Source organism: Phodopus roborovskii, unplaced genomic scaffold (assembly GCF_943737965.1).
Source record: "Phodopus roborovskii unplaced genomic scaffold, PHOROB, whole genome shotgun sequence".
NCBI lineage: Eukaryota > Metazoa > Chordata > Mammalia > Rodentia > Cricetidae > Phodopus > Phodopus roborovskii.
In genome coordinates, this window is record NW_026126418.1 from 73,831,175 (window position 1) to 73,853,039 (window position 21,865).

Sequence of the window (21,865 nt, forward strand, 5' to 3'; positions counted from 1 at the left end):
TGGGTGCTAGCATGGTACACATAAGCCACTGCACCCAGTTTTTGGTTCCCTTCTTTGATTTGTTGTTTTTATTGATTCCTCTCTGAGGTCAGTGAGGTAGTTCATGTCACCAGCACCTATAACATAGCAGCTTCTCTAGCATCCAGGATGGAATGACTATGCATAGGCTGGGATGCTGGGATGGGGTAGATTGTGTCCCAGGTACCACCCGCCATCAAAATCCTCTCCCTCTTCATACAGCCTTCATCCTCCCCAAGGCGGAGGTGTGTGTGAGGAACCACGTCCAGCCCTACATCCCATCCATCCTGGAGGCCCTGATGGTACCCACCAGCCAGGGCTTCACTGAGGTGCGGGATGTTTTCTTCAAAGAAGTCACAGACATGAATCTGAATGTGATCAACGAGGGTGGCATTGACAAGCTGGGTGAGGTGAGATGTGGGCCTGGGTTTGGTGCCCCCCCCCCCCCAGAGCATCAGCTGTGTGTCTCATAGTGAGCTGCCCTTTCTCAGCATCTACTGAGACCAGAGACACAGGGCAAAGCTGTTCAGTCCAACAGGGGTTTGGCGGCTGAAGTGGGTAATTTTACCCTTCACCATCAGCCATTATGAAGCAAGATGGTTGCAAAAGCATAAAGGGATTGACAGTGAGGGAATGAAGGAAGGAGATAGGGAAGGTAAGCTTAGGGTATGAGCTGCCTTAGTAACAAGTCACACATCCATACTGAAGCCATGCTTCTTTCTTAATGGCCCTTTTGACCTAGCTCTCAGGGTGAATATCCTTCATTGGCTGCCTGTGTCTGGACTCTGTCCTGAACTTTAGCCTCCTCCTTAGACTTCAAGTTTTGGAGTTCCAGGCAGTAATAACCAGAATTTGGGAACCCAGAGGGCCTTAGGAATCCTGAAGAGATGTCTGCTGATTTGGGACCTGAAGACAGTGATGCTCAGAGAAAGTGGTGTTTGCCCAAGGTTACCAGTGTCCAGAGGGGAGAGCATGGGCTGGCCCCTCCCCTCATCACTGTGGTGCTTCAGATTCTCCTCTCTCCTCTCCTGGGCCCTCCCTGGGTAGCTGGTGCCAGGCCCAGGCAAGGTGTGGGTGTGTGGAGCCCTGTAGTCACCCGTGTGGCTCTGCCCCCTGCAGTACATGGAGAAGCTGTCCCAGCTGGCCTACCACCCCCTGAAGATGCAGAGCTGTTATGAGAAGATGGAACCGCTGCGGCTTGATGGGCTGCAGCAGCGCTTTGACGTGTCTAGCACATCTGTGTTCAAGCAGCGAGCCCAGATCCACATGAGAGAGGTGTGCCCACCAGCCCGCACCCTACTAGCTTCCCATGGCACCCATCGCCACGAGAGGAGGGAAGCCCTTCCCATGCCTCTCCGAACACCTTGCCTCCTGCTACTGGCTACTTGGTAGACCTCTTTAGGACCTACCCTTTCATCCCTGGAAGTTGTCCTTACAGCCTAGTCCCTTCCTGGGATTTCTGCACCCTCAGGCAGACACCTGTACCTAGACACTCAGTGAGCATACAACCCACAGACCATCCCCAATTGCTCCATGGCAGCTTTGGGGTGGGGACATTGGCCAAGGGTGCAGGAAGGGGCTCTGGTCACCCTGGGAAGGTCTGCCAAGTCTTGCTGTATGCCTTGCAGCAAATGGACAATGCTGTGTACACCTTTGAAACCCTCTTGCACCAAGAGCTGGGGAAGGGGCCCACCAAGGAGGAGCTGTGCAAGTCCATCCAGAGGATTCTGGAGCGGGTGCTGAAGGTAAGGCTGATTCTATTGGGCTGGAATCTGCATGGCCTGCTGAACCCAGAGCTGACTATCTAGCCACCATCCCCAGGCAGCACCCCGTGTTTAGGTGCATGCGAGTGCTCTGGGCTTGGGTTAGACCCTTCCTCCAGCTAGGGGAGCCCCTGACCCAGGGTCCCCCGTGTCCTTCCTGTAGAAATATGACTATGACAGTAGTTCTGTGCGCAAGAGATTCTTCCGGGAGGCACTGTTGCAGATCACCATCCCCTTCCTGCTCAAAAAACTGGCCCCCACCTGCAAGTCGGTGAGTCCCAGCCTGCCCTAGCCCTTCAGGGTCTGGCCAGAGGGGTAGGTAAAGCCTCTGACCCATCTGTACCTGCTACCCTGGCAGGAGCTGCCACGCTTCCAGGAACTGATCTTTGAGGACTTCGCCAGGTTCATCTTGGTGGAGAACACGTATGAGGAGGTGGTGCTGCAGACTGTCATGAAGGACATCATGCAGGGTGAGCGGGCAGGGCCAGCCTGGGGAGGCTTAGGTGGCATTAGCTCAAGGGCATAGAGAGGCCCACGCCTCCAAGGGGAGGCAGGGTTGGGTCGCTGGCTTCGCTGTGCCTGGTTTCCTCTCTGGTTCCTGGCTTTGCTGAGAGTGGCCAGTAGGGTCATGGTGCCTGCTTGAGGGTCATGTAGGGCCAGTAGGGTCATGGGCTCTGGGCTTGAGTTACAGCTTTGCAGCAGGGAGGTCTGGGGTGAGGCAGGGCCCAGGTGGTTCGCTGTGATGGTCCCTGTGCTAAGAGTATTCCCTCTCCCTGTGGTTTCTCAGCTGTGAAGGAGGCCGCAGTGCAGCGCAAACATAACCTCTACCGGGACAGCATAGTTCTGCATAACAGTGACCCCAACCTACACCTGCTGGCCGAGGGTGCACCCATTGACTGGGGTGAACAGTATGGTGACAGTGGCGATGGCAGTGACAGTGGTGGCAGCCCCAGTCCCTCTGAAGCAGCCACACTCACTGAAAAGCGCAGGCGTGCCAAGCAGGTGGTGTCCGTGGTCCAGGATGAGGAGTCAGGGCTGCCTTTTGAGGCTGGCTCCGAACCGCCTTCACCTGCATCCCCGGACAGTGTCACTGAGCTCCGAGGCCTGCTGGCCCAGGATCTGCAGGCTGAGAGTCCTCCACCAGCCAGCCCCCTTCTCAATGGGGCCCCTGTCCAGGAGAGCTCCCAGCCCATGGCAATCCTCGAAGCCTCCTCACCGCCAGCCTCACCCCTTGGGCATCTCCCACCTGGAAAGGCTGTGGACATTGAGACCCCTAAGCCCAGTGATCAAGAGACTGGGGAGCAGGTGTCCAGTCCTGGTAGCCGTCCCCCCATCCACACCACCACTGAGGACAGCGCAGGAGTGCAGACAGAGTTTTAGGCGTCGCCTCCGGGCTTCTGGACGCTGCGCTGGACCACTTCTCCTTGGGCACTGTAGGCTGATCTCTGGGGAGGGGTACCCCAGCCTGTGCCTTGTGGGGGAGGTGGCTGGAGCAGTGTGGCATCTCCAGGGTCTGTCTTACCCAAGTCACTTTATGGGGTTCAGTATATCTGTTACTGCCCCGTTTTCTGTGGGCTAGTCTCCGATGCTGGGTCTGACTTTGAGGGCTTCCTTTTTGTGCAAGGGGCTGGTGAGCCTGTCCTTCCTGCCCTCATGCTGTCATGTTTCCCTCATGGTTGTTCTCGTCTTTGGATGGAGGTGGGTCAAAGCACTGGTGCTGATACTCAAGTCTAGGAAGTGGTAAGCTCTGTAATCTCACTCTGGGGTTCCTTGACACCAAGGTGGTACGGAAGAGGTAGGGCACACTCTGTCCTGTCCCTTCTGCAAGCCCAAGACTAGATAGACTTGGAGTGCCGCTGGCTTCACTTTGCTGGCTGCTGCTGTGGGAGGGTGGGCCTTGGGGGTCTTACAGGGGAGTGGTGCAGGGGGTCTGTGATGGACAGAAAGACCCAGAATGTGATAGTGTGTGCAGGGGAAGTATCTTGGGGGCAGGCGGGGGTTGGGAGCTTGGAGTGTCCAGTTGAGGCCAGGATGGCAAAGTGAAGAAGGTAGCTGGAAGCTGGAGTATCTGAGTCCATCTGCCTGGCTCCTCACACCCACTTTGGGCTCACAACTGCTCAATGGCAGAGCTTGGATGTGGGTGGTCATTCCCTAGCTCTTCTAAGGTACTCACTACCTGCCAGGAAGCTGGAGGGGCTCCTGAGGGGCATTGAGGACCACCGCTTTCTGAGATACTGTTGAAGACCACACTTAGCCTCTGAGTCCCACTCTAACCCTGACGATTCCAGACCCCTCGTCCTTTGTCCTTGTGAGCCATTTGGGTTTGTCTTTTCTTAGTCATAAGGGTCACAGCAAGCAAGATGACTCTGATACATGACACTCACCTTGGGCCTCCCCAGACTGGGAGGTTGAGGAAAGTAAGGAGACACTGCCTCTTTAAGGCCCCCAGGAGATGGTCTCCTCCCAGCCATGTTCTTTGTCCAACAGACATGCTCTCCAAGTATGGGCCTAAGACCCATAGGATGTGGGTTCTCCAGCCCTACTCAATCGTGTAACTAATTTCTTCCGATGCTCTCTAGTGCCTTGGGGGTTTCCATCGCCTTTCCAGATAAGGTATAAAGAATCTATGCAACTGTGTAAGCTTCTGCTCATGAATAAATGCTTTATTTAAAGCTCAGCTTATGTCCTGGTGGGGTCTAAGAGGCCTGGGCCTAGGGTGTCTAGGACCTCATTCACCTCAGCTTTCTTGGACTCATATGAGCTACTAGGTCCCTGTGTGTGCAGGTGTGAACTTACATGTGGGCGTGGAAGCCAAAGACTCTTAGGTGTCACTCCATCTTGTGTTTTGAGACAAGGTCTCTCATTAGCCTGGAACTCACCAATTAGGATAGCCTGGATGTCCGGTGAGCCCTGGGAACTGCTATAGCTTCCTCTGTACTGTGATTGTATGCATGTGCCATCATGGCTGGTCTTTTATGTGAGTGTGGGAATCCAAACTTTGAAATGCCAATAGCTTTCTGAGTTCTCGCTCCTTTTTTTTTTTTTTTAAAGGCTGGGTTTCTCTGTAGCCCTGGCTGTCCTGGAACTTACTGTGTAGACCAGGCTGGCTTTGAACTCAGAGATCTGCCTGTCTCTGCTGGGATTAAGGCGTGTACCACCACCTGACTCTAACCTGTTTTTATAATGCCCTATTTTAGAGGGAGAAACTGAGGCTCATAGAGAAGGGAGAGGCTTTCAGGTGACTGGGATCAGTTCCAGAGTTCCTGTCATGAGGGTGGGCTCCAGCCTGCACTAGGTGTCAATGGTCATGCTAGTTCCAGAGCTCATTAAGTGGTATTTGTTGAGTACATGCTACAGGCCACATGTCATGTCACATGGGGCGGACTGCCCACCTCACAGTTAATATCACTGCAGGGAACATAACCCATTACATGAGCATAACGAGGCCGACCCTGGCTCTGCTGCCCTTGCCCTTTGTTGAAGAGGGTATTGCCTAACTCTCCCTTTGGCCCAGGTGCCTCAGCTCTGGCCTCTTTCCCCATAGAAGCTGCTTTCTCCTAGGACCCAGCCCACTTCCATCCCTCCCAAGGACCCATGGTTTACTCCAGGAGGAACTCAGATTTATTAGTGTTCCTGTGTTGAATCAGCCAGCCTGTGTGGGCTGAGGATGCAGATATGGGAGGGCGTGTATTGAGAAAGCAGCAGAAGAGGGCTGGGGAATGGTTCTGCACAACCCACCCCTTCCCAGGGACATTGCCTCACCTTAGGCCAGGATGGCTGGTACACTCCACAGATATGGTCACCTCCAGAAGGATGTGGTGCTAAGGGTTGCCTAGTAACATGGATTCCTGAGTCGTGCTGGTAGCATGGCCACCTCCAAATCCTGGACCCTGTCCCTATGCCACAAGCTCCATCACCAGCAGATATGTCCCATCTCCTGTTCACTGTCCAGAATAGCTGTATCATAGAGCAGGAACCCCACCTGCCTGCCTAGAGCTCAAGGTGGTGGCCAAAGGCCATGGCAGCCTTGCCCTAGTCTGGGGAACATATGTGCGTGGGAGCCCAGCAGTGGTGGAGATGGTGTCAAGCAAGGGCCAGCGCTGGCAGGTGGCTGAGCATTCAGCTGCTGTGGTAGATCCGGAGGCACTGGGAGATCTCCTGGCGGCACAGTGGGCAGGTTCGTAGTGGCTGGCAACACTGCTGGCAGCAGCAGACATGGCCACAGGCGAGGAAGACCATCTGGGCCTGCATTAGCAGTGTTAGCATTAGCAGCAGGGCTAATGACCACATCCCAGCCCTAGGAGCATAGCCCTGTGTGTGGAAACCTAGTCAGGCCTGTTGGCAGTTTTGTGCCTGTTTCATTATGGACTGCAAGAGCACATATATATCACAGTCCAACAGCCCTTTGCCCTACTGCATGCTAGGCCAAAAGAGGCCTACCATCTCCATTTCCCAAGTGCTGAGATACTAGGCGTATACCACCCACCACTTTGCTCTCAGCCTGTTTCTCTCTCTCTCTCTCTCTCCCTCTCTCTCTCTCTCCTCTCTCTCTCTCTCTCTCTCTGTGTGTGTGTGTGTGTGTGTGTGTGTGTGTGTGTGTGTGTACCTGCCAGATTCTGATGCCTGTTGTCTAAAATGACTTCAACCTTACAGGTCACTAGCCTTGCATGTGTGCCTAGACTCTGCTTTAGCATGACCCCATGGTATGCATATGTCCCAAGAAGTCTCCAACTCTTCAAAGTCATTTAGCATATCAAGAACTTGGGGGACATTTCCAGAGCCTGAGGACAGGGCCTTGGTAGAGTTCTAACACCCCTGCTCTCCACCACACAGCATCCAGAGTTTTCTGAAAGTCAGAGAGCTACCCAACTGCCACCATGGCCACCTTATTTATATGTGTGGGACAAGTGTGTGTAGCTACTCATGGAGGGCAGAAGAGGATGTTGGGTTTCCTAGAGTTATAAGTCACCTATCGTGAATGCAAGGAACCAAACTTGGGTCCTCTGGAAGAGCAAGTGTGAGTCATCTCTTCTTGCCCTTTTTTTTGGTTTCCTGAGACAGGGTTTGCTACAAAGCTCTCAGACTTGTGGACACCCTGCTGTCTCTACCCTCTCACAAGCTAGGATCACAGGTGTGCACTACTATGCTAGCTCCTGTCTTAAGTCTGATCCCTCCCTTGGTGGATGAGAGAGACCTGTGCTTTAAGGATTGGTATGTTTGTTTTTTTGCAGTGTTAATTTTGCAACAATTTTAAAGACTTGGCAGGGAAAATCATGTTCTTGGTGAGTCATGACGGGGGAAATTTTCCCTAATATAGTTAATAAGCTGAGGGAAAGATTCTTCTTCTGGGGGTAAAGACCTCTAAAAACTGAGGTTAGTATTCTCATATCTGGATCATAGGATATGGGTCATTTTTGTGTCCTGTGTTTTGGGTTCTGTGTCATCTCTGTAGACTTACCTCACGTTCCAGGCACACAACACACTCTGAGGTTGGCATGTCTAGTTCTGCTGGGGGAGCAGATGGTCTCACTGACTCGGGATGTTCCCGAGGGGTTGCAGGGGGCTCCAGGTCACCAAGGATCTCATCCTTGGATGGTTTCAACTCTGAGGAAATCAGAGGGACAGGCTAAGGCAGGGAGCCATGCCCAGATGACTCCAATCCCTAGGTGGTCTCCTGGCTTGCGTGCACCCAATGTGAGTGATCTGAGGGGCAAAGGAGGGGGTGCCTCCAATCCAAGAGCAGGGGAGAGGCTCTGTCTTTTTGAGCCTCATTCATTCCCATGTCTCCATCTGTGAGATGGGAGTGAACTCTGCCCAGCACACTCTGTGGACCTTCAGGGCTCAGAAACTTGTGCCTCAGAGACACTTGCCTGGGGCCATATTGCCATCTAGTGGTGGAACTGCAGGATAGGTGCCCTTGGCTAGTGGTTGAACCTTTCTTTACCAGGTTCCCCAGGAAACAGAATGAGTCCATGAGGTGACATGAGAACACCCTAAGGCTATTCCACAGTCCTCTTCCAGGCAAAGCCCCTTCTGTGCCCAGATGTCTGCCCTGGAGCCAGTAGCCCCTAGGCTGCCAGCCACAGCCCACATACACCTGGGCCTCTCAACAGCCCTAGAAAGAACCTAAGGTCAGCACCTGGTTGAACCCTGGCCACATCCAGGAGGTTCCGGGCTCTCCGTAGGATATCATGTTGCAGGCCTGCTTCTGAGACACCCACCTGTGGCAGAACAGAGAAGAGCAGAGCAAGAGCTGAGGGCAAGTCCGAGGGGGAGCGGACCCTCCTCCTTTAAGACAGACGTCCACAGGACTGCCTCACCCCCCACCTCTGGCACCTTCAATGCAAACGGGGCAGCCTGGGCCTTGGGCATGAGGCTCACCACAGCTGTGTGAGGGCTGCCTCAGGCCCGGGTGCAACACTCAGAGTGGCTGAGGACACCTGTGACATGATTTTTACTGAATGCTTCAGGGGACAGGGACTGCCCAGTGTCACCTGCACCAAAGCTCCCCTGGACCCTGATCCCCCTGTCACTGCACATGGGGAAGTGAGGACAGACTGAAGCTAAGCTGCTGAGAGGCAGCAAGGCCTGAGCCACGAAGCCCCACACCCAGAGCCCCAGCACATGGCCCAGAACCCTACGGTGTCATAGAGCCCTTCTGCACCTGTGCCTGCATCTGTCCTAGGTGAGGCAGAGTGGATGACAGCAGGGACTCTGGGACCAGACCACTCACGGGCAAGTTCCAGGCTCATGGTTGGTGTGTGAGACACCGGGTGCCAGGCATGTGCGGGTCCCAGGGAGGGGCTGGCGAACATCAGGGTTATTTCACTTTGAAGAGAAGCTCAGCTTGGGGTAAGGATCTAACTGGGGCTCCAGAGGTGCTACAGCTATGCATTCGACACCATGGCACAGGCTGAGGCTGGCTCTCAACCTCCCCAGCACTAGTGCTGGCCCCACAGGTGAAGCTCCAAAGTGAGGGTTCCACACTCCTCCCTTTCTTAGCTGGATGACAGGCTGAGCACACATGTGAGTGTGGGCGGGGCATAGGTTCCGCCATGACATACAGGGGGCCCAGAGTCATCTGATCTGGACAGATCTTGCCTCACCAAAACTGAACAAAATATACACCGACTCTTGGCCAGATTGAGTCCAGGTCTGGGCAGTCTTTTTCTGACTTCCCTCAAGACAAGGGTTGCCCACCTTAGCCAGGTCTCCAGGGCTCATTCGGCTCAGCATGTCCAATGAGATGCGGTGGTGGGCGAAGATGGGCAGGTAGTGCTCAGCAGACAGCTCCACCAGCAGGGTCACCAGCTGGCGCTCCATGCCTTCTTCCTGCAGGGCGGCCCCATGGGGAAGGCAAGGGTGTCAGAGTGGAAGGGAGAGATGATCCCACTGGTTTCCAGATGGGACAAATAGTGTGTCCTTGGGCTTTTCCCCAGAGGAAGATGTGTTTAAGTACAGAGATCCACCACAAGGGAGTTCACTGCTGTTCTACACTTGAAATAGTAAGCCATTTAAACATCGGCCAGGAGGGAGCTGGCTAAAGAGAGCTAGCTAAAGAAACCAGGACACATACCGGGCACTATCTGGGCAACTGAGAACAACGGGGGAGGGAGTGAGCATGGAGGAGGAGCCGCCCATCAGTATTTCTGAGAGAAAAGCAAGTTACAGTGGTTGAGCGAGCTACCAGGTTTGATTCCCAGCACCCACACCACCTGTAACTCCAGTTTCAGGGCTCTGACACCCCCTGGCCTCCAGGGCACCTGCACGCACATGGTGTACATAAACTCTCACAGGTATACATATAAATAAAAAAGCAAATCTAGGCTGGATTTGTTGACACATGCCTTTAACCCCGGCACTTGGGAGGCAGAGACATGTAGATCTTTGTGAGTTCAAGGCCAGCCTTATCTACGTAACAAGTTCCAGGATAGGCAGTGATACACAATAAGACCTTGCCTCAAAACAAAATAAAACAAACACACACAAAACAAGCTCCCCTACAAACTAAACATTTAGAAAAAATTACATGTTAGGCAGAGGCAGGAAGATCTCTGTGAGCTCCAGGTCAGCCAGGGCTACATAGGGAGACCTTGTCTCAAAATCAAAATAAAAACTGTGTGTGCACAAAGGAAGAGAGTGAGACCACATCTGCCCTGGCCACCTGCACAGCTCCCAGGTGTGTTCATGCCCACAATGACCAATGTCTTTCTTCCTCTCTTATCGGAGTGAATGCTCACTTCCTTGCAGGAGCTGGCGTGATGGACTCGCCAGTGCAGTGGTCCCCAGTGGGGCTGGGCTGAGGCGCCTCTGGAAAGGGCCCTCTAGTTCCTGGGCCAGGTGAGTACCAAGGTCCTTACCTGCAGCTTCAAGGACAAAGGCTTCTGGTTCAAAAGCCGTTGGTACTGAATAAGCCAGTAATTTTCCTGCTTGGTTTCGCTCTTGGCTTCTAATTCCACCTGCCAAGAATAGAAGTCAGCACCATTAGTCAGGAAACACAGACTTTGGAACCATGATGTCTCCAACTATGCTCCTCCGAGTGTGCATGGTTTTCCATCCATCCACCTGCTGTCCCTGCTTTAAGCCACAGGCCAAAGAGAGAGAGCACAGCTGTGCTCAACAGCTGCAGGGAATGCGTGTGGGAAGGGCAATGGGCTGCCTAACGCCACGCAGGTGGCAAGGGGAGCCGCTCCTGGCCTCCCACACTAGGTCCCACACTCTGCTACTAGCTCTGAGAGGGACCCGTTTTGGTCTGTTTGTGGGACAACAAAGTCTTGTGCAGCCATCTCTGTCTCCAGGAACAGGCCTGATCTTGATGCTAAGCAGGTGGCTACAGGTCTTCAGAAGAAGGGCAAAGTCAAGGGCTGGACTAGGCTGACACCAATGAGTGAGGTCTTTGCTCTGCCACTTGGGAAAGGTTTACAATGGGCTGTTCTGGGTGGGAGCTAGCCGAGAGCCACACTTTTCTTCCAACTCTGTAACAGAGTCTAATTCCCAGTGAGGAATCTGTATCTGGCCCAGGGTCACAGGGCCAGATCTGGACAGGTCTGTGTTGCTCAAGACTGTGCACTCTGGACAGATGCTGCGAAGGTTATCTCCTAGCTGTTCGGCATCAGCCTGTCCTTGATGGTCCCTCCTGAGAGGGCCAAAAACCCCACTTTTCTTTATTAAATTTGTATGTCACATTAATTCATTGTGCCTGCACCTCCCCACCCTCACATATCACACACACACACATACACACACACACACACACACACACACACACACACACACACACACACACAGGTCAGCGGACAACTTATGGGAGTTGGTTCTCTCCTTCTACCATGTGTGTCCTGTTAGAACTCAGGTCATCAGACTTGGCAGCAAGTGCTCTGACCCCGTTGAGCATCTCACTGCCTTTTTTCCTCTTTTCTCTTATGGTATTCTTCTGCAATAGGGTCTTGCTGTCCCAGGCTTGTCTGGGAACGTATGGAACTCATGATCTCCCTCCACTCTGCAGCACTATGCCAGGCAACATTTCCCTTTGTGTCCCTGACTGTCTGTAATCTAGTGCTCTCTCCCTCAGACAGGACCTGTTGAGGGTAGGACACCACTCACACACTAGTGAGGCATCCTGGGGCACGGGTCACTTCAGATGGGTTGTGTGTTCTGTAGGAGCCGGTCTTGCTCTTCTCGACTGGTCTATGATGGACATTTGGGACACTCACAAGATAGGAGCGATTCCACCTTTTCAGCCCTGGCTGGTGGGCCTAGCCTTGGTTCTCAGTGTGTAGGAACCAAATGGTCTGGAGTGATGTCTCTAAGTGGGCCTCAGTCGTGAGTCACATGGAAGGACTGGGCCACTCCTGCTGAAAGCAGTGGTCTGCTGTCAGCAGGGTGAGCCCTGTCCTGAAGAGAATACTCAGCCCTGCCCTTAAATCTTGAGGACACAGATAGCACTGTGCACAGAAGTCCATTCCTCCTGCTCTCGACCCTGGGTGTGCATGACAGCTGTCTCTAACTCTGCCACTGAGTCCCCACAGGGATAGACTATAACCTGGGTTCTGACAGAAAGCAAACTCCCTATGACAACACATAAGGAACTAAAACAAACCAAGCACACAACAAACCAAAAGTTGCCAAATGACACTTTCCTTTGGTACCTTAAGTTCCTCTTCGATGAGCGAGCACCTACTACTGGAATAACAAGTGTTTCAAAAGCACCACAGCCAGCACACTCGAGGGACACACACCTGAGTGACGCAATCACGCTCAGGGAGCCCAAGAGCATACCAGGATGTCATGGAGTTCTTCTTCTCGCTGCTTCTTTTCTTTGAGTAGTTGCTGGAGCAGGTTGCTGAGTGCCCAGCGCTGCTCTGAGACCATCTCCTGTAACACAGGACCAGACCTGAGGCCACTGTGGGCTCTGACGAATGCCTATCTAGGCCAAGTTGAAGGACAGAGTCCACAGGCACCTCTGTTCTTGCATGCCACCCACTTCCTCCCAAGCCCTCAACTCCCTTCTTTGTGGGCTTCAGGCCAGGCATGGGACCCTAGTGATGATGACAATGGACGGTGAGAAATGCCAAATAAAAGGAATGACAAGCCGAGGGTCTTGATTGACCACAGCTTATGGATGGGAGTAAATGGCAAGAAGGGTTGATATGGAACCCAACAATGAGGAAGCACCATATACAGACAAAGTGGAGGCTGCCCCACAGGGAGACACATGCCAACTGTCGTGTGTTTGTGGCCACAACTTATCTTCCTGTTCTTGGAAACCCCATGGAGGTCCCAACCGTGAGAGCCCTGTGATCAAATGGGCATAGACAAACAGCAGTGGCAGTTTCTCTGTGCAGCCCAGTTCCTCGTCTGAGAAAACCATCAGAGGCTCACCAAGAACCTCTCTGATGGGCTGATGACACAGTGGGGACAATGGCATGTCTAAGACCACCTAACAATCTGGGTAGACCTAGGGGGCAGTGGTACTCTCAGTACTGGAAGGTTATGGGTCAACTTAGACTCTTCTGGGCACAGACAGTGACAGTGACAGATGGAAACTACTTGGAAGCCTGGCATGGGTATGTGTTTACATGCCATCCTACCTTGTCCCTGTGCACGCCTGGGGAGACTGAAGTTCAGGGAAGGGAGAAGTGTACCCCTTTTCCATGTGCCAAGGCTGCATGGCCAGGCTGTATGTGAGCCACAGCCAGTACCAGTGTCCAGTCCAGACTTTTATGTGCCAATCCAAGCTGCCTTCTGGGGTCTGTGAGCAGGACAACCAGGCCAGAACCACAGCCAGCTTCTGCTCACATTCTCTTGGGATACCATAACTCCCCCAACAGAGAATATCACAGCCCACCTGAAGTCCACCTGACCACACAGCCACCAGCCCGGAGAAGGGAATGCAGAGATGGTGATGGTGCCCATGAGGCCTGGCAATGAAGCCCTCCTTCCTCTGACCCTCTTAACCAGCACAAAGCTACCTTTGATCCTGGACCACATTGGCTCTACTGGGGCTGGACCTGCCCTCTGTGTTTTGGGGAAGCCCATTCCTGAGCCTGAGGAGCAGCTGTTCTGGGGTTGGGTGACAGTTGTTGTCTGGCTGGGAGCCTCACATACCTGAAGCGTCTCTGTGTCCAGGGACTTCCTCTTTAATTCCAGCTGTGTCAGCTGCAGTAACTCAGTTTCTATTAGCCTAATCTAAACAGAAGACGAGACAGGGGCATTGATTCACAATCACCACTGTTCCCTTATGTACTGCTGCCTGGTCAAGCATGAACTCAGAAACCTTGTCAGGAGGCTGGGTAGCCCTGGCTGGACAGAGAGGGACTTGTGGGTCTTGGGACCTCACTAAAGGGAGTGGAAACAAGCTGCCACTCCATGGCTCTGGACATGTTTTGGTCAATGTCACTGACCAGGAGCCCAGCACAGGGCCCATCTCAGAGTGGGCACTGGCTGAAGGTCTGTGAGAAGGAGAGGGGCTTCCTTCCTGGTCATCACGGGTCCTTTATCTGTGGACTGCAGGATCATCATGCTTCTTCCTGGGAGCCGTCAAGGGGGCCAGAAGCTAGCAAAAGTGACTGGCTAATGAGCTGTGTGCTGCCTGGGCTGCAGCTGTACGTTTTCTGTAGTATTCTGGCCGTTGGGGTGTATTACTGCCTTCATTACAAGGGCCAGGAAACCGACAGAGAGCAGGTGAGTAAGAGAACCTTTCCCTGGGATATCCCTGCTCGGGGGTCTGAAGTGGAACAGGGCCATTAATAAGCCAGTGACTTCTCTAAACTCTGCCAGCCAATGGCCCTGTGGCCTCTTCCAACCTGAGTTCCTGACCCCACCAACCCCGGTCAGAGGAATGAGCTTCATGTCTGGCAATGTGGGATTGAAATTAAAGAGGGAGATTAAAAAAAAAAAAGTTGGTTTTGGTCAAACAAGAAAAGAAAGAAAAAGACCATGCAAAGATGTGAGATTCAGTATGTGAACACAAAGCCATGTGTGTTCCCATAGCTCGACAGCTTGCAGCACCTCTGGCCCCAGCCCCACAAGATCCAGCAGGGGTCCTACCCAAGGCCAAGGTCAATAGTGGAGACTAGATGGGAGGGTGGCTTCCTCCTGCCAGGCCAGGGTTCTTCCTCGGCAGATCTTATGACCTGGCTGCCCACTTAAGAGGGCAGCCACTGTCCAGTCACTTTAAGCTGATGGGAACACTGGACCCTGAGCTGGTCAGTTTCCCAAAGGGTCATGTTAGGGTTGCCCTTTCTCTAGCCCATGTACCATGGAAGAAACACGCACTGTATTTGCCCAGCAGGCTCTGGGAGGAGACCATCTCCAGTGCTGTTCAAGGCACAAGCCAACAGCCTCATTATTAGCTGCTGGGGAAAAGAAGGTCTCCTAAGTGGGGGTCTTATGTGAGCTGGCCAGTCATGGGACTTAATGACTGCTAGGTCTGCATGTGGGAGCAGGACTGTGACCCGGCCACACTCACCTGGTTCCTGATCTGCCGATGTGCCAGGTCTTTCTTCACCTGGAGAGCCTCGAATGCAGCCTTCTGCATGACACTCTGCAAAAGACCACACACAGACCATCGAGGCTGCGCTCCCTGGCTCTTCCAAGAGTATACACCAGCTACAGGGAGCAACACCTGCCTAAAACACCTTGAACAGAAAGATAACTCTGCTCTGTTTTTCCTTTTAATGCAGGGTCTATGTAACTGATACTGGTTTTGAATCCTGCCTCAACCTCCTGAGTGGTGGAATTATAAGCATAGGTTACCACACCTAGATGGAGAAGTAACTTTTTTCTTTTTGTGTTTTTCCAGACAGGGTTTCTCTGTGTGGCCCTGGCAGTCCAAGAACTCAGAGATCTCCCTACGTCAGCATCCTGAGAGCGCCACCACCGCCCAGCTGAGAAGTAATTTTTTATCTTAATTCATTAAGAAAAAAAAAAAAAAAAAAAGCTGTTACTACTAAAGGTTCTGGGGGCAAAGGGCAGATCTGAATCTGCATTTGTATGACTCCACTGAGAAGGGTCAGGGTAACGGTGGTATTATGAAGGAGGAGAACACCAGAGATCACAGGACAGAAGGACAGCCCTAAATGCAGAGGAACAGAAAGCTTTACCATAAAAATGTGGATGCAGGTGTGACTCCAGTCCTGGATCCTCAATAGGGAAAGGGTACAGCCACACCTTATCTACCATTGGTTGCTATTTTTTCCCTCTCTTTCCTTTTTTAATAGTACTCAAGATTGAGTCCTTAAGAGATGTCTGCTTGGGTTGGAGAGATGACTCAGAGGTTAAGAGCACTCACTGACTACTCTCCCAGAGGATCTGGGTTCAATTCCCAGCATCCACATGACAGCTCACAACTGTGTGACTCCTGTTCCAGAGAAAATGACACCCTCACATAGACATACATGTGAGCAAAACACCAATATACACAAATTACATATATATATATATATATATATATGCACATACATACATACATACATACATACATCTTACTAAGAAGATGCCAAAATTCAATCAGAACTGATACCCATTCCAACAGATGTGCATGTCACCAGGCAGACACATAAGAAACATGAAATTCAAGGCAACATGACAGCTTCCAAGGATCATCACTTCCCAGTAACACAATTCAAAGATACTGAAATGGTTGAAATGCCAGACAAAGAATTCAAACGTCTAACTGTAAAGAAGACTAATGACTTCAGAGAAAATTAAATGGGTGAAGTGAGGAAGTCATTCTGGGGTCTGGATGAAACTGATACTGACATGGATGAAGAATTTAGCAAGGAAATAGAGATTTGGGGAGCTGGAGAGATGGGGCAGCAGTTAAGAGCACCAGCTCCTCTTCCAAAGGACTTGGGTTCAATTCCCAGCACCCACATGGCAGCTCACATAGGGTTTGCTTTAGACCTGAGACAATTCCTCCTTCTCTATAACTCCATTTCCAAAAGACCCAACACTCTCACATAGACATACATGCAGGAAGAACACCAATGCACATAAATAAATAAATAAATAAATCATAAAAAAAGAGACTTTGAAAAAAATGAGAAACAACAAATGTTTGAATTGGAAATTTCAATAAGTCAATACACACATACCCCTCTAAGCACATGTGTACAAATAAATAATATACATATACTCCCTAAAATAATTGTATGACCACAAACTCAAAAATTCTGTGTTATGATAACTAAGCAAACTTAAGAACCATGGGCAGGAGTGGAGATGGGAAGTAAGTGCACACAAGACCCATTCAGTGAGACTACAGCTGAATCCCAAACCTGGAGTGAAGTAGTTGACAAATGACACCTTGGCTGGAGAGATGGTACAGCGCACTGGCTGCCCTTCCAGAGGACCCAGGTTCTGTTCCCAAATACATTAAAAAAAATTATAATTGAAAAATCCTCAATCTAGGGGAATACTCAAGAATAGGAGGTACTCAGCCCCCAAATGACCAGAAAATAACCTTCCCATAACATTCTGTTAAACTGTTAAGACTACAAAACAAAGATACAGAATTAAAATCTTAAAGAGGGCAGGTAAGACGGCTCAGGAAGAAGAGGTGTTTGCTATGACCCTCACAAGCTGAGGACCCATATGGTAGAAGCAGAGAACCAACCCACACAAACTGTCCTCTGACCCCTGTGGCAGGTCACTGTCCCCTTCCCCAATTAAATAGATGCAGTAATACTCATTTAAAAGCTGCAATTAAAAAACATCAGCTTACTTAACAATGGTCAACTGAGGATGGCTCCAGATTTTTAGAAATCCTAAAAGCCAGCAAAACATGAAATTCCAAGACAGAGAAACTAAAGCAATTCAGGACTACAAAGCTAGCAAAGCATATGGTTAAGTAAACCCTCCTTGGGCTGGAGAGATAGCTCAGAGTTTAAGAGCATTGGCCGTTCCTGCGGAGGACCCAGAGCGACCACACATTGACCAGCAACATTTGTAACTCCGGTTTCAGGAATCCAACACCTTAGTTTCCAAGGGCATAGCTGACACTTGGCACACATGCAGGCAAAACACTCACACATAAAATAAAATAAATAGATCTTTAAGAAGAAAGAAAGAAGTAAAATACAGTCATGAGATCCTGGAAAGAGTAAGTTCTCTGAGAGGGACAGATGAAGGAAATCGACCCAGGAGAGAGTCACAACAAACAAGCAACCCCTCACATGAGAGGGGAAAAGGAAACAAATGAAATCCAAACCAACCAGGAAAACTACAGATAAAGTCACCCAAGTCAGCAAGCCTCATCAACTGTAACTAAATGTAAATGGACCTTAACCTCCAATTAAAGATCAAAAAAGCTACTGTTATCTGTAAGGAACACACCTTCTCAGCAAAGACAGGACTGAAGGGACGGAACCCAGTATTCCAACCAGGAGAAATGGAAGCCAAGCACAAGCAGTTATGGTCATAACTAACAAAGTAGACTTCAAGCCAAAATTAGTCATCAATTTTAAGTTAACATGCACCAAACATGGTCCACTTCATTTCATAAGATAATATTGTACATAAAGAAACAGATGAAAGAGTAACGGGTGACTTCAGTACTCTCTCTTATCAACAGAGAGACCATCTGAACAAACACAACAACAAAATCAACAAAGAAACTCCAGTGTTAAACCGAACCAAAGTTATGGAATCAGCCTGCATGTACACCAACAGGTTGGTCACTGGGCAAAGACATTGTGGCATACATGTATATACGCACGCACGCATGCACATACACATGCACAGACATACAGTGGTGTCTTATCAAGTCAAAAAGAAGGAAACTGCTTTCTGCAGGAAGAGATGGAACTGGAGGTCACCATGTAAGCGAAAGATAAAATCAGAGATTTCTCTTATGTGTGGACTCTAGGTTTAAGTATATTCAGTTCATATGTGTGTATTTACACATGAAAGACATGTGAACAGAGGGGAGCAAGAGAGTAATGGGTGAACATAAGTGAGGTACTTGGCATGCCTGTACCAGTCATGACAAAACCCACTGTTTCCTATGTTAATTAGGGTTGGCACCAGGCTTTCCATGTCCCATACTGTGCACTCAATTTCATTCTCTTTTTTTCTGTTTGACTTATTTAATTTTTGAGACAGGGCCTTTCTATGTCTTCCTGACTGTCCTGGAACTCACTATGTACACCAGGCCCCAAACTCAGAGATCTGCCTGCCTCTACCTCCCCAGTAGGATTAAAGGGGTGCACCAGACTCTTTTATTATTACTTTCCAGGTGAGGTGGTCTCATGTATGACAGGCTGGTCTCAAACTCCCTATGTAGTTAGGATGATCTTGAACTTCTGATCCTCCTGTACTCACCTCCCACATAACAGGATGACAGATGTATGCCATCACTCGGCTTCCTGAAGTGCTGGTGTGGAACCTTGGTCTTTGGAAATGCTAGTGAATCTCTACCTACTGAGCCACACATACAGCCCCAAACATTGCACTCCTACAACAGATGATGGCATGCCTGCTTCTGTTGCCCATTTCACAGATGAGGCTCTGCTTGTGACGGGTGCCAAGTCTACCCTGACCCTCAGCCTCTCCTTAACCAGAGGCAGGTGCCCTCCCTGAGAAACAGGGCTCCCAGCAGACAAGCCCCACAGACAGTAAATCATACATACTAGTTTGGAAAGAGTTAGGAAGGGAAGTGGAAGAGATGACTGAGACAATACAAATACAAAGGAAAAGGCTGTGACACACACAGGGAAGGAAGAATCCGGGCCGCTCCAGGGAAAAGGCTAAAGGATCACAGCGGGGCCCTTGCTTGATCCATTTCAGGCTCTGCCTGGCATCTTCTGACCCTCAGATAAAGGCAGAGGGTGAGAGCAACAGTGTGCATTCAGAAGCAGAGACAGAGGCCCTGCCCCAGCTTCCTGAGCAGGACCAGTTACCTCTGCACAAAATCCTTAGGCTGAGCTCCCTATCAGGGTGGGATGAGTGTCCCCTGGGAGGGAGGGGGAGGGGTGCTTCTCTAGAGTCAGTGACCAGAGGGCTCTGCCTGGAGGCTCAGGCTCCCATGTGTCCGAGGTCACAAGGTCCCTGAGTCCTACAGGAGGTTGTAGTCAGGCCCCGGGCAAGGGCTCACCTCCTGAAGGATGTGGCTGATGGCTTTGCTCTGATCCATCTGCTGCCATGACAGAATCTGCTGGAACCGCTGGTCCATTTCAGCCATGCTGCCAGAAAAACAGCACAGTCACTCATTGAGTACTTCCTGAGCACCTACTGTGTGCTGGGTACCTTGGAGGAGACGAGATAAACAATCACTCCACACTACTGACAGGACATGTGCACTTTCACAGACATCAGGGAGGGTGGTACAGCTCCAAGTTGGCAGAGAATCACTCAGGCCCCCCACTGGATCTCTTTCACGACATCCCCCTGAAGTGGATGCCTGGCTCCTGCCCCACCACCTTTTGATGCCCTGAAGAGCCACGCAGTTTCTGGAATGTTCCTTCTATCATTTCCACACTGGGTGTACTCTGTGTTCAACCCTACAATAAGGCTGGTAACTGGCACAGAACCTGAAACCTCAGGATGCCCAAGTATCAAGATGTTAGCTTTGATTGAGTTCCTTTTGTTAGGAACTAGCAGCCAGCTGACCCCCGCCCCAAGGATGGGCGGACGCTCATGGCCATGTCATCTCTACACCAGCTTTACCTGGCAGTCAGAGGACTCAGTTACGCATGCGCAAGCCTCTTTTAAAGCAAGCTCGCCAAGTGCTTCTCTCTCTCTCTGCCTTTCTGGTCCCTCTCTGTTTCCTCTCTCTCTCTCTCTCCTGCTTTCGGTTGGCCACCAGCTACCCCCTCTTTCTCTCCCCTCTCCACGTGGGCGCTGAGTCTCGTGTTTGTGTTTCTTAGGCATTAGTTGCATCAAAAGAACAACACCTTTTACATTAACTTTAAAATTTTTTTGGTGTTTTAAAAAAAGGTTTACTTTGATGTTTATGGGTATTTTGCCTGCATATATGTAAGTGCATCACATGTGTGCAGTGCTCACAGAGACTGGAGGACAGCATCAGGTCCCTTAGAACTGGAGCCATCATGTGGGTTTTGCAAACTGAACTCTGGTCTTCTACAAGAGCAGTCAGTGCTTTAACAGCTGAGCCATCTCTCTAGCCGTGTGTGTGTGTGTGTGTGTGTGTGTGTGTGTGTGTGTGTGTGTGTGTGTGTGTGTTTGTGCTGAGACATGCAGCTCAAGTGGGTGCTGAATTCACTATGTAGTTAACCCTTGCATTCCCGACCTTCCTGCCTCTACTCAACAAGTGCTAGTACCAGCATGTGCCACCATGCCCGGCAAAGATTTGAATTTGTTTTGTTTTGTTGTGACCCTCAGCTCTGTTGTGCAGGGGGGAGGAATAATAGTTCCATAGACTGACCAGCACGTGGCACACAGAGGTAGATGGTTGCCCTCACTTTATCCCTGCCTTGAGTCTACACAGGAAAACTCAGAGGTTGGCCATCTGTGTCCTGACAGCATAGCACTGCCAACACTGGGATGGCCTAGGGAGTCCAGTCTTGGACCCCCAGCTGACCCCCTCAGAGCCCTTACCTGGGAACACACGCTCTTCCTTACCTTACCTGGAACAGGCCTGCTGGACCAGGCTCTGCCTCTGAGACTCGTAGGCCATCTGGATGAGCCGGCTCTTACAGCTCTCAGTCAGCATCTGCTGCATGGCGGCTGTGGAGAGAAGGCCGTGAGCTGCTGAGAAAAGGTGGCTGCTCTCAGGGTTCCCTGGGTAAGACAAGCCTAGAGGGCTCACCTGCTTACTGCTGGGTGGCCATTCTTAAAAAGTCCCTTCCCCTTTCCTTCCTTGACAGTATTGCTAACTAGCCCACACTGGCCTTGAACCCTCATTCCTCCTGTACCAGGACTCTGAGTTCTGTGATTGCAAATGAGCACCAGACATAGCCTTAAAAAACAAAAATCAAAAAACAAGAACAAAACAAACAAACAAACAAACAAACAAACAAAAAACTGCAACTATGCTGCTGGGTGCTGGTGGCACATGCCTTTAGTCCCAGCAGTTGAGGGAGGCAGAGGCAGGTAGATCTATTGAGCTCGAGGCCAGCCTGAATGATAAAGCAAGTCCCAGGTCAGCCAGGACTACACAGAGAAAGCCTGCCTTTGTTATTTTTTGTTGAATTCTTTAAAACTTAAAAAAAAAAAAATGTGCCTTTCGGAGGGTGGGGGGGTGGGGGTGGGGGTGGGGTGACAAGTTCCCTATGAGTACATGCCTCTCGCAAAGATCTCCTTCATCCCTCTCCAGAAGAGGAAAAGAGGGAGCACAAGAAAAAGCGCCTGGTGCAGAGCCCCAGTTCCCACTTTATGGTGTGAAGTACCCAGGATGCTATAAAATCACCATGGTCTACAGCCAGGCACAAACGGTAGTCTCCTGTGTTGGATGCTCCACGGCCCTGTCAGCCCTCAGGTGGAAAAGCGCGGCTGACAGCAGGATGTTCCTTCAGGAGGAAGCAGCACTGAATAGCACCTGATTCAAGCTGAGTGGGAACCGTCCCAATAAACACATTTCGGATATAAAAACAAAAAATATGTGTTCTGCATAGGTGACCTGT

At 50.9% G+C, this 21,865-nt stretch overlaps 2 protein-coding genes across 3 annotated transcripts in view; one reads left to right on the forward strand and one right to left on the reverse strand.

The window, feature by feature from the left end:
- Positions 1 to 3,645, forward strand: part of Niban2 (niban apoptosis regulator 2) — a 46,176-nt gene extending 42,531 nt beyond the window's left edge. The window contains exons 9-14 of the mRNA XM_051185226.1: positions 241 to 428; positions 1,138 to 1,293; positions 1,647 to 1,763; positions 1,945 to 2,052; positions 2,140 to 2,251; positions 2,569 to 3,645. Of these exons, the coding sequence (XP_051041183.1) occupies positions 241 to 428; positions 1,138 to 1,293; positions 1,647 to 1,763; positions 1,945 to 2,052; positions 2,140 to 2,251; positions 2,569 to 3,161 (1,274 nt within the window). The 3' untranslated portion in view covers positions 3,162 to 3,645. The remainder of the gene's footprint in view (positions 1 to 240; positions 429 to 1,137; positions 1,294 to 1,646; positions 1,764 to 1,944; positions 2,053 to 2,139; positions 2,252 to 2,568) is intronic.
- A 773-nt stretch (positions 3,646 to 4,418) lies between these two features.
- The window catches only part of Lrsam1 (leucine rich repeat and sterile alpha motif containing 1), a 38,189-nt gene continuing 20,742 nt past the window's right edge, over positions 4,419 to 21,865 (reverse strand). Inside the window, exons 16-25 of one of the 2 annotated variants that reach the window (XM_051185227.1) lie at positions 20,870 to 20,969; positions 19,378 to 19,465; positions 14,752 to 14,826; positions 13,389 to 13,469; positions 12,060 to 12,155; positions 10,142 to 10,240; positions 8,982 to 9,113; positions 7,921 to 8,002; positions 7,240 to 7,385; positions 4,419 to 6,026 (exon numbers count right to left, since the gene is read on the reverse strand). In XM_051185227.1, coding sequence (XP_051041184.1) covers positions 5,901 to 6,026; positions 7,240 to 7,385; positions 7,921 to 8,002; positions 8,982 to 9,113; positions 10,142 to 10,240; positions 12,060 to 12,155; positions 13,389 to 13,469; positions 14,752 to 14,826; positions 19,378 to 19,465; positions 20,870 to 20,969 — 1,025 coding nt within the window. In that variant the 3' untranslated portion in view covers positions 4,419 to 5,900. The remainder of the gene's footprint in view (positions 6,027 to 7,239; positions 7,386 to 7,920; positions 8,003 to 8,981; positions 9,114 to 10,141; positions 10,241 to 12,059; positions 12,156 to 13,388; positions 13,470 to 14,751; positions 14,827 to 19,377; positions 19,466 to 20,869; positions 20,970 to 21,865) is intronic. The other variant, XM_051185228.1, reaches the window with a different exon arrangement.